Below are 11,307 nucleotides of genomic sequence, written 5' to 3'. Positions count from 1 at the left end.
GAAGTTGGAAGTTGTCTTCCACACACTCCAGGAACCTCCTAGACTGTTTCCTCTCTGGTATTTCCAGCAGACGTCCAAGAAGTTGAACTCCCCCACGAGAACAAGGGCTAGGATCGCGAGAACTTCTGCCAGCCGCTTGTAGAATGCTTCATCCATGTTTTGGTATAAGTTATCTTTAAGTAAAGTTCACTTAAAAAGTACAATTGCCTTCAGAAACCCACCTCAGATCTCTTGTTTGGAGGTGTTTTTGTTTATTTAGGAGGTTTGGGCTGGGGCAAGGGGGGGAGCAGTTGGGGTTTTGTTTAAAATATAGACTTCACGTGATATTCTTGCTTGGCAGGTTTTAACGTAACTGCGGGTGTTGACCATGAAACTGGCTTTGTCTTTGGAGGGAACCGCTTCAATTGTGGCACTTGGATGGATAAAATGGGAGAGAGCGACAGAGCTCGCAACAGAGGAATTCCTGCTACTCCAAGGTACAAAATCCAGGCTTTTGGGGGGGGATTTCTTAATTTTTTTTTTAACTGAAATTCTTCTGCAGAACTACTATGCCTTCCATTAACACATCTGAAAGGTGGTCTCTCAAATGTTCTAAATGTTTCTGCCTACTAAAATGTTAATGGTAATTTTTTTTCTTTGTGCTTATTTGAAGAAAAAAGGTGTGGTTTTAGCAGGTGAAGCCCTCAGCCTCTGGCATGGTCTTAGCTCCAATGCAGAGTCAACTTTTGAATTCAAGTAGTAAAATGTAATTTAGGAAAAACTGTATACTTGTAGCACTAGCAGTACTTTGTTATTTAGACTTATTATAGGAGATACTTATTGATAATTGCTGTGTTGTTTGAATGCTGCTTATTTAGAATTCAAAAATAGCTACATCATCTAAGTTTTTAAAGTTGAGATCAGACATTTTAAAAATAAGCTCTTTACTATGTGCTAGCAAACTGCTGCAGGCATCTTTGTGTGAGTTTAGTACAGCATCAGTTTCAAATCGATTGCCATCCGTGGGTGAGAACTGAAGGAAAACATTATCTTGCTTGACAGGTCAAGCATTTTAATTGGGAACCAAGAGAGGTTGAGGTACCTGCCCTAAAGAGGCTAAATTGGTGATGCTGGAGAAAAATTTTACATCAAGAGGCAAAACTCAATAAGATATAATATGAAATTTGCACATATGATAATCATCTGAATATCACCTGAAAAATAAGCAAGCCCAAGAAGTGCATTTAGCACTTATTTTAACGCTTCACTTTTGACTTGAGTAATCTATTATGGCAGAAACGTTACCTAAGTTACCAAAGTGCATGTGCAGATGAGAACCTCTGTATTGAACAGTTTTAACATCAGAGGATCAAGTTGTTTGGGGCTGATCCTTTTTTCATGTTCTTAATCACTGGTATAAAATTATCTTAAATCTGTGCAAATCAGCTGGGTATGATAATACCACTTTAAATTAGTCTATTTTACAGGAAAAAAAGTATCTGTTAGCCAGTTTACAATCAAGCTCGTTCCCTGACTGTTAGCTTGATAGAAAACCCCCCTTTTCTCTATTGTTGCTTCATCAGGTAGAATCCTACTGATCTAAATAAAAGTAAATTGACAGTCTGCTTATGCTAATGTTCTCTTCTCTTATTCTTGGCCCTTCATGAAACTCAAAAGTACCCTATAAAACTGAGTGTGCCTAAAAGTGGCAGATAAGCTTCAGCGTAGATAAAGTTAAGATATGCATGTAGGGGAAAAATAATCTAAACCTTGCCTACACAATGCTGTCAGAACTGAGCTACAACACAGGAAGGAAATCTGAGTCATTGGTAGTTTTCTGAAATCATATCTTAGTGTACAGCAGCAGCCAAAAAAGCTAATAAATAATAATACTGTCATCAGTAAAGGTTTTTAGAACAAGACAGAGGGCATCAATCTGCCTCTTTGTGAAACCTTGCACCTGCAAGATGCACTTGTATCTTGAGTTTTACGTGTAGTGCTGGTCTCAAGAAGGACATAATAAAGGATGGTACAGAGAAGGGCAGCTAAAACTCAAAGGGATGGAGTAGCTGCCTTGCAAGGAGACATTGGAATATCTGAGGACTCTCACCCATATTCTCCTGAAAACGAAGAGAGGTATGACTGAGGTTTAGAAAATCATGACAGTAGTGATGATGATGGAGCTGTTATTCACAAAACACTGCAATACTGTAGAACTTTGGGATGCTCGTATAGGAGAAATAGGGGAATAGTAGGAGAAATAAGATACTTGCAGATTTTTTTTTTTTCAGTTACTTATTGACCTTTAATAGCCTTCTTAAAGTAATTCTTGGGCTTTTTTTAATCATTATTATTTTAGAGATGGTTCTGCTGTGGAAATTGTTGGCCTGTGCAAGTCGGCTGTTCGCTGGTTGCTGGATTTATCTGGGAAAAATGTGTTTCCATTCCATGGAGTCACTGTAAAAAGACATGGTAAAAACAGGCATATCTCATAATTGTATTACTACAGTATAAAAATAATTACAATGATGAAATGGTGGCCATATAACATCAGGGATGTTATACTCAAGAAGGTTTAGAGGGAAAAGGGGAAAAACTTGGGAAAGTATCTTGTATGATTAAAATCTTTTGTTACTACAAAAATTTATTTAGTGTTGATACTGTCTTGTCAATATTTCAGGTATTTTATTGCATGTATTAAGGTGTGGATTACAAATGAATTTTGGAGCCTAATACCATTTCTCAAAATGGATATAAGTGATAGGATTATTATGTATTATGATGATACGTATCATTCATTACAAGAATGGTAAGTAAAATGACACAAGACACTTCTTTTCTTTTTCTTTTTTCCAATATTCACAACACAGAAAACCACTTTCTGTGAATATTTACGTAAATATCTTTAGATGTCCCTTATGTTTCAGAGGGATACTGCTCTGGTTTTAAAGTTACTTTACTTTGAGCTTACCCAGCCCAAGTGAATATATGTGCCCTGTAAAGCGTTTTTACTCTTCAGTAAAGGATAATATTGGAAAACAATTAATTTAATGGTTCTTTTATTCTATTTCAGAAAACGTGAATGTAAGTTTTTGTGGTGGTTTTTTTTCTTTTCCTGTCTGTCCTAGACAGTACAGATTCTTAGGTCATGAACTTACCTGTCACTTCAGGATTTCTAAAAATCTATGGCTAGAGTAAGACAATTTAGAATTCAGTACACAGCAATATTATAATCCGTAGATGTAGAAATAATATTTATAGGACTTGTCTTACCTCTTTTGTTCCAGAATCATAAGCAACTTTTTTAGATTCAGTTTGATGTGTGTATACACCCTTCTGTTGTTAATCTCATGTAACTGAGTTTAAATTTCATTCATCTAATGCTGAATCTATTTTAAAACAGCCTTAATTCCTATTCACAATCTATGCCTTGTTTCTTAAGAATAGGCTTAGTGTTAGAGTTTCTAGGTTTTTTGTTCTTCTGGCCATATCGTATTTCAATTTTGGTAGTATTGTCCTTTTTGCTATATTCCCATTGTAGTTTAAGAAAAACAGGTGATACTTCTGCACTCACCTAATATAAAACTAATGTACAATTCTTTACTATTTTTGGTTCTTGCATAAAAAGCATTGCTTATTTAAGATGTATGTGTATCTCAATCAGGAAGATATCCCTAGCACAATTCTGCTGTCTGAAACCTGATGGTTTTTCTAGTCTCACTTGAAGTTTCAGTGAGCTGTTCCTGTGAACTGTAGAATTGGCCTAAGCCTGGGGAATCACTGTTATGTTAAGTGTCAGGAATTCAGGCAGAGAAAGCTTTTAAAAGTGACATTATCTTAATGTTTTGACACTCTCTTTGAAGTCTCCAAAATAGCAAGAATATGTACACCAAGTACTGTAAAAGAGTTGGCATGTTACCATGCTGAAATGGTAATTATAAATTTTAAACTTACTCAATTAAATATTTACTATAGATCACAGTACCTCATACTGTTTGCCTCTAGCTAACTGCAAGTTAAAAAATGTTGTGTAAAAAAAAAGTTGTGCATGTGTTGGAGTTGATCTGTGGTATAATTCAACTTCTAGATAATAACTTTTTGCAACGCTACTATGGCCTTTATTGTGTTAGGAGTATCTTAACTAAAACTTCAATAAGCAAACCAGTAAAAATAGACATAAGCATACTTCTGGTGTTACCACTGTGGCTGTTTTCAGAAAATAAAACCTGTATGTCCATCTTGCAGGAAAGGAGGAGATTATCACATATGATGAGTGGAACAAAAAAATTCAAGTACACTTTGAAAGGCTGTTCTTTGTCTCTGAGAACCCAGCAGATCCTAATGAGAAACATCCAAATCTCGTTCACAAACGTGGAATTTATAAGGACAGCTATGGAGCTTCAAGTCCATGGTGTGATTACCAACTCAGGCCAAATTTTACAATAGCAATGGTTGTGGTAAGTGAGGAGGGGTGAGGGGAAGCATTTGCACATAAAATTTTCTTTATTATTGAACTACTTGCATTGTAAGGTTCATCTGCATGGCATTTTATCAGGAACATACATTGCTTAGAATAACTTTTTGAAAGCCTTTCTTTTCCATGGTGTTAACGTTGGTCCATCTTGGAGTATCTCCTAAAAATACATCCTTGACAGGACTTACCTAAATGAAACTGCTGTCCAGCGTGTAGCTAGGATAAATTTGCAGTGCTGACTGTATTCAGAATGTCTTTTAAGGTTAGGTCTGGCTTTTCCTGTCAAATTAGCTAAAAAGCATGGGTTGTTTGTTGTCTTTATCAGGTTCGTAAAGAGCTTCAGTAATAATACTTGGCAAGTGTATTTAAAATTAAATAAAACTTAAAACAAAGCACTGGATAGCTTCTGTCCTCTTGCTTACTCTGACTTGTAGGTTCCAGAAGTTGATTCAGTAATACAAAACTTTGGCTTTTTGTGGTCTTCTGCATTTGTATACGGTCTTATGTGTGTACATGTGCAGAGTTTACTCATTAAATCTTTATTATTTTATTAGGCCCCTGAGTTGTTCACACCTGAGAGAGCTTGGAAAGCTCTGCAGATAGCAGAGGAAAAACTGCTTGGTCCATTAGGCATGAAAACCTTAGACCCAGAGTAAGTATAGTAGAGATAAGAATCAGTGTTAATTACAAAACATGACAGTAGGAATTATTTGACATGTGGGGTAGCATTGCTTTTGTTAAAATCCTCATATATACCTGTGAAATAAGGCTGCAATAAATACTTCTGGAACAATTATTTTTCTGTTCTAAAAGTCCATGCAATTGATTTTATTTATGTAGACAATCACCAGGTGGTTTTTTGTGCTACACAGCAAGCAAGTCAAATTTGGTATCATAAAAGATGTTGAATTTGCATCTTGATACATACTTATATATGATACAGTGCACAGCACTACAGTTTGAGTAAAAGCATAAGGGCAAAATTATGAATTCAAGTCATTCCAAGACTTGAACCATTTTCCTACTAGTTTAAACCATATTTGGAATTCCATTGTCATATAAGATACAGAACCTGGTGGAATCCTCCCTAACTTAAGCATCGTTAAATGTAAATGCCATGACAAATTTTTGTTCATTTCTGCTTTCCGTTTTTACGTATCACTTTTGTTAAGGCTTTGTTTGCATAATCTATTTTTTCTTTCTTGCAGTGATATGGTTTACTGTGGAGTATATGATAATGCTCTTGACAATGACAACTATAATGTAGCCAGAGGTTTTAATTATCACCAAGGACCTGTAAGAGCTAGTTTTGTTGATTTTTGGAAAAAGCGCTGTCACCTTTTCAAACTGACAGCTATAACAGTCATCTCTTTTCATTCTTTGCTTAGGAATGGCTGTGGCCAATTGGATATTTTCTTCGTGCCAAATTGTACTTCTCAAAGTTGATTGGTCCAGAGATATATGCAAAAACTGTAGTTATGATTAAGAATGTTCTTTCTCGCCACTATGTTCACCTTGAAAGGTAAGACACCAACTAACACAGATTCAAAATATTCATTCAAGCTAGTGGTATCTACTATCCAATTTCATGTAAAAGTACAGATCTATAATATAAACAGCATCTGCTTTCTACGTATAAAGTTCACCGCTATATGTGCTATTGCAGATCTCAAGTCAGGTTTCAAGTACAGCTGAGATCTAGTGCTTTTTATAGATTGCAGAATTACTAATCCTTACCCATGTGAAGACTGGGTGAAATAAACCTTAGGTAAAAATTAGGATCTAATTTCATACAAAAAATGCATTTTGGAAAAAAATGTTGGTGAGTTGTCTTTTAAAAAATCAAAATATTTCAAAACAACCTGCAAAACAAAATAGTTAAAGGGCTAGCAGTGACAGATTAGAATTGTGGCAGATAAGCTGATGCAAAATATTGTTAGGATTTCTTGTGTTATAAATGAGGAAATTTAGTATGACAATGTTTCAGAATCTTAATAACCTTGATATTCTAAAAAGGCAGAGGAACTTGCTTATGGCCCTTAAATGTTCCTCTGCATTTTGAGTTCTCCCTCTTAAAAACCAAAGCACCAAACCCACGCTGTTTTTCCCCTTTCTCTGTCTGTTATATTTTTAATTTTTAAGGATTTGAGACAAATGAAAACAAACAAAACAAAGATATTGCCCTTGATATATATTATATTCCATATAATCTGTTCTGCAGTACTTCAAATATGCATTTATTTGTACCCATAAGAGTAACTCAGTAGGACTGGCCATGACGGAAGGGTTTGTCTGACCACATGAGGAAGAAAAGAGATTTGTTAAGCAACTTTTTGCCTTATGTAGTGTCCTGTCCCAGTGTCTTGTTTGGTAGTATTACCAAATAACTTGCAGTTTGGTAACATTCTTTGTTTTTTCTGTCTTACTACTTAAGTAGTATGCTTTTACTCTGTTTTGGTATTTCATTTGTGTACAGAATTATTAATGTAGCAACAGGCTCAACTTACAAGTATTTCTGTAAGTATGTTGGTTTGTGGGGTTTTTTTATTCCTATGGAGGAAAAAAAGGCTTATGTAGTCATGCTGTCTTCCAGCCGTTACCACTTTTTAGCACCATAATCCAGTTTGAAGTGTAGTTTGAATACCATTCAGTTATCTCAAAGATCATTCATATTCTTCCAACTGCAAAACTACCTGAATGAGAAACAGGAGCAACATGCCAGTAGTGTAAGTTCAGATATTATTAGCAGCAAAGAGTCTACTTTGAAGGAGAGGCACCCCCACAAAAAACTACAATTCCCAGCTGCAGGGGGAAAAAAAAAATTAATTAGATCTCAGCTATTAAAGAACATACTGTGCCTGTAGGACAACAGACCTTTAGTCATGGTTTTCAGTTTCCTACTGAGATAATCTTCTAAAAGGTTTTAAAATGAAATGTTCTTTTAATTTCAGTGTATAATCTAACAACAATACTCATTTGTTTTTTTCTTTTATCAGATCATCCTGGAAAGGGCTTCCAGAACTGACCAACGAAAATGGACAGTATTGCCCTTTTAGCTGCGAAACTCAGGCCTGGTCGATTGGTGTTATCCTTGAAATCCTTTATGACTTGTAAAAGTTTATTTTGATTGATTTGATGAAACTTCTGTGGTCTTATTATTGGGCATAAATGAACACTTGGCTTACACTGCAAGGGAAATGTCCTGTTCTGCACAATCACTTAAGCTGTGTCCTGACTTTCAAAGATGCTGAATGCCAGCAGCTCCTATGCCTATAACTGTGTGGGGCTTGGGCTGTTTTTTGAAAATCAGGCCATGACAATAAAATAAAACTGCAGTGCACACTTGATGCAGAAACTTTTAGTAAGGAGCAATTTTAAGGATATGCACAAACTTAATTTTAAGTAGCTTTGGTTTTTTAGACTTTTCAAATCAAAATCTTAATGTAACAAAGTGAGGTGGCTCTTTCCTGAGCTAAAAATAAGTAGCAGAGCTCTTAACGTTTTGGTTTTTTCCTTTGTCTCTTAGAGTGAGTGGATGTTTTGCAAATGCATGCTTAAAGGGGAGTAGACTAACCTATAGCTTTCTGAGTTTGGTATGCTTTGTGCTGTAGCACCATGCATTGATGAAGGCATAATATGTTGTCTCTCTGTTGAACTGTATTTTGGGGACTTTTTTTTGTATGTGTTCAGTTGAACACTCCATTAAGCAACCACAAAAATAAAGTTTACGAATACTGTAATAAACCAACCTTTGAAGTTATAGATAACATTTTCAAAAACTTTAAACTACTTGGAGAGTTAACTCGAGCAATAATGAGGTAATATCCTATGCTAATCCATTTTAAAATTTACTTAAATACTGTGGGCCATGCAGCAAAACTATTTCTTCATTTAAATCTGTTTTCACCATGAGGAATTCATAAGAAACATGTGCATGTGCATACAATGTACAGCCTATATGTTAGGGGAGGCCAAAGATACAGAAGTCAATGTGCTTGACTGCTTAATTAAATTAATTTATTGAAGAAATATGGTCACCTCAGCCCTTTTTTCTTAGGAAAATCCTAGCTCTGTTGAAGCAGGTGGAAACACTTAACATCAGTGGGAAGAGATATTAGCCTACCACCAGAAAAGAGAAGATGAGGTTTCTAGGCCTTTTGAAATTACACCAATAAGAATAAGCATGCTACCTCTATGTGTTGTTCTTTGGGAACAGCATCCAGTGAACATGACGCAAAACACGTACGTTCTTTCATATTTGGATGCCTGCATGCCCTTACTGAGTTCAGTTCAGTGTTCCCAGACTGAAGGGTCGTTGACAGAAGTGCAGCCTCAACTCTCTGTTCATGCGATTTTTCCATCTTAGTGCAATAAACAGGCAGTGTGAGGCTGACAACACTTCCCACGTCGCAGGGGGGAAAAGCAAAACTCATATCGCATTTCTTAATGTTAGACAACATATGCTGAAAAAAATATACACAGGATGTAATTATACTGCACTAATAACACGTAGGTCAAGATTTTATTGTATCTGTATTTTAAAGTTTCCGTATCCCACCTAAAGTACAGTGCAAGCGTGCTGTCCTGTTCGGGGACATGCGTTACAGATAGATACACGTAAGGGCAAGTTAATAGGCTGAAGATAGGTGAATTGTAAGAAGTGGCTATATTCACACTATTTGAAAGCTTAATAAGTATTTGAACTCCCTTGCTGAAGTGTTCAGTATTTAGAAGCTATGATTAGGGACGGTCTATATTGTACCTCAGCTTTTGAGCTGCTGCAGTACATGGGTTGGGAAATTTTTATTTTCTCGACACAATGCATGAGAGATGTCATTTGACTGAAAATGTTACTGAAACGTCAGCCATAGACTTTTTTTTTAATGTGCAAGAGGCATATAAAGTATTTTTCATAATGTACTGAACTTTCCAAAATTCTTGATAATGATATTGAGGTTTATGTCCTACTGTATCACTAGCTCTTTACTGTTTTCCTAGATAATTATTCCTCGTTTATTATTTCAAGGTATGTTTTATAGCTCCTATGGTTTAGAAAGCAGGAACAATATGGCAAAATAAATTGTTCTTACTTGATGAAAACATTTTAAAATTGGAAGTGCAGCTTAAGAGCTGTGACTGTTGAAAAAGACTTCCACAAGGTGTCAAACTATATACATTGGCAAGAATGCTCTTTCAGTGTTGGAAAAAAAAAAAAGTGAGGAATTATTCATCAAAACCTTGCTACGTTATTACAGATGACTTTCCACTGTTTTGTGAACTGCACTGCTGATAGAGACTGCATATTTGTCACTGCTAGGTTTTTTTTTTCTAATTTAATAGTAAAATTTTAAGGAAAAATCACCACTTGTACACAAAAATACATATGTTATGGAACTTCTAAGCATGCCCACTTATAATGCTGCTTCTGCACTGATTAGTTGACCATAGTTTTAGTGACAGATAAATGTTTTAAATAGGAAAAAATATGTATCATATTGGTTGTCTTTGCTGTTAAGTAGCAACAAAAATAAGATTTGAGGTGTTAACTGTTGGGGGGGGTTGGTGGTGGGTTTGGTTTGGCTTTTGGTTGCTGTTTTTTTTTTGGGGGGGTGTTGTTTTGTTTTTAATCAAATCTACTCAACAATTTGTCAAGCCAGACAGTTTAAAAATGAAGAGGGAAGAAAGCAATGTTAAATCTAACACTTATATGAGCTGGTGTTCATCTAGATAAACTCTATACTGAAGTAATTATCCCCTCAAAATAGCTGACTTATGTTGACTGATCCTGAACTGTATTTTCATTCATTAGTATCATTTATATTATACACTCAAAAACGTCTAGTATTGCAAAGTTACAATCAGTAAAATACATTTTAGAAATAAGCCAATATGTTTTAGAAATAAACTAAAGAGCTTACTAAGAACTGTGAATCCATTGTGTTCCAGTTGGTGTTTCTTCTTCTGTATGGTATTGAGACTTTTTTTTTTTTCTTCCTCCCAATTGAAATAATTTTGACTGTTACCAGTGTTCGTACAGTTAATAGCTCTTGATTTATTCAAAGATGATTAACTTGAGAATTCAAGTAAAATAATGTATCATTCTCACACTGCATGTTGTAATATAAAATGGAAATACGAGTTTTACATGTGTCTGTCTAGCACAGCAACAACTGATTTTAGAAAATGTCATTATTCATTTATTTCTGAAATGCACAAAATAAAATTCTTTAATTCAGACAGAGTTAAACTTTTCATGTGGTGGTTTGGAAAAAAGCCAAACATTAGAGATGCTACTGCTACTGTTGGCAATTTTACACACAGTGATGAGATAATGAACTCCTCAGGTCAAATATTAGTAACAAGTGCTAACAACAATTGTCAACTCAGTAAAAAAAAAAAACAAAAAAAAAACAACACATAAACTTGAGCCCTATACACAGATTTTTATGTTTGTGTCAATGTCAGCTGTCTCAACTGGGCTTGAGTGGGACTGGGCTAGAAGAGCTCTGCGTGTCCTTTCTGCTATAAATTATATAATAATTTTAAGTTGTGTTATTGCAAATTCCCCAAGAGAACAGTCTTAACTCATAACTGTTAATCAGTATACCTTAACTTTTGTGCAAAATTTCTGTTGCTATAGAGAAGGGATTTCGCGTTCCAGCTCTGCTTTGTAAAATCAAAGTCTCACAGCACAGGTGACAGATAGATAGTGTTTTGCAACTACCCCATTTCATTGCATGCTTTATAAAATCAGGATTTATCTAATCCTCTATTGAAGAATTCCCTTTAAGAAAGTAATTTCTAGTAGTGTAATACTTTTAATTAAAATATCCTATTGAAAAATTTTTAAGGAA

At 35.2% G+C, this 11,307-nt stretch overlaps 1 protein-coding gene across 1 annotated transcript in view; it reads left to right on the top strand.

Annotated features, from left to right (window-relative positions):
- AGL (amylo-alpha-1, 6-glucosidase, 4-alpha-glucanotransferase) overlaps positions 1–10,692 on the top strand; it is a 43,891-nt gene extending 33,199 nt beyond the window's left edge. Inside the window, exons 28-34 of the mRNA XM_009290443.2 lie at positions 341–476; positions 2,339–2,451; positions 4,225–4,436; positions 5,008–5,105; positions 5,662–5,749; positions 5,842–5,975; positions 7,450–10,692. Of these exons, the coding sequence (XP_009288718.1) occupies positions 341–476; positions 2,339–2,451; positions 4,225–4,436; positions 5,008–5,105; positions 5,662–5,749; positions 5,842–5,975; positions 7,450–7,567 (899 nt within the window). The 3' untranslated portion in view covers positions 7,568–10,692. The remainder of the gene's footprint in view (positions 1–340; positions 477–2,338; positions 2,452–4,224; positions 4,437–5,007; positions 5,106–5,661; positions 5,750–5,841; positions 5,976–7,449) is intronic.
- Positions 10,693–11,307: the final 615 nt, after the last annotated feature.

Source organism: Aptenodytes forsteri, unplaced genomic scaffold, assembly GCF_000699145.1.
Source record: "Aptenodytes forsteri isolate BGI_AS27 unplaced genomic scaffold, ASM69914v1 Scaffold237, whole genome shotgun sequence".
Lineage (NCBI taxonomy): Eukaryota > Metazoa > Chordata > Aves > Sphenisciformes > Spheniscidae > Aptenodytes > Aptenodytes forsteri.
This window is presented reverse-complemented; position numbering and strand designations above follow the sequence as displayed.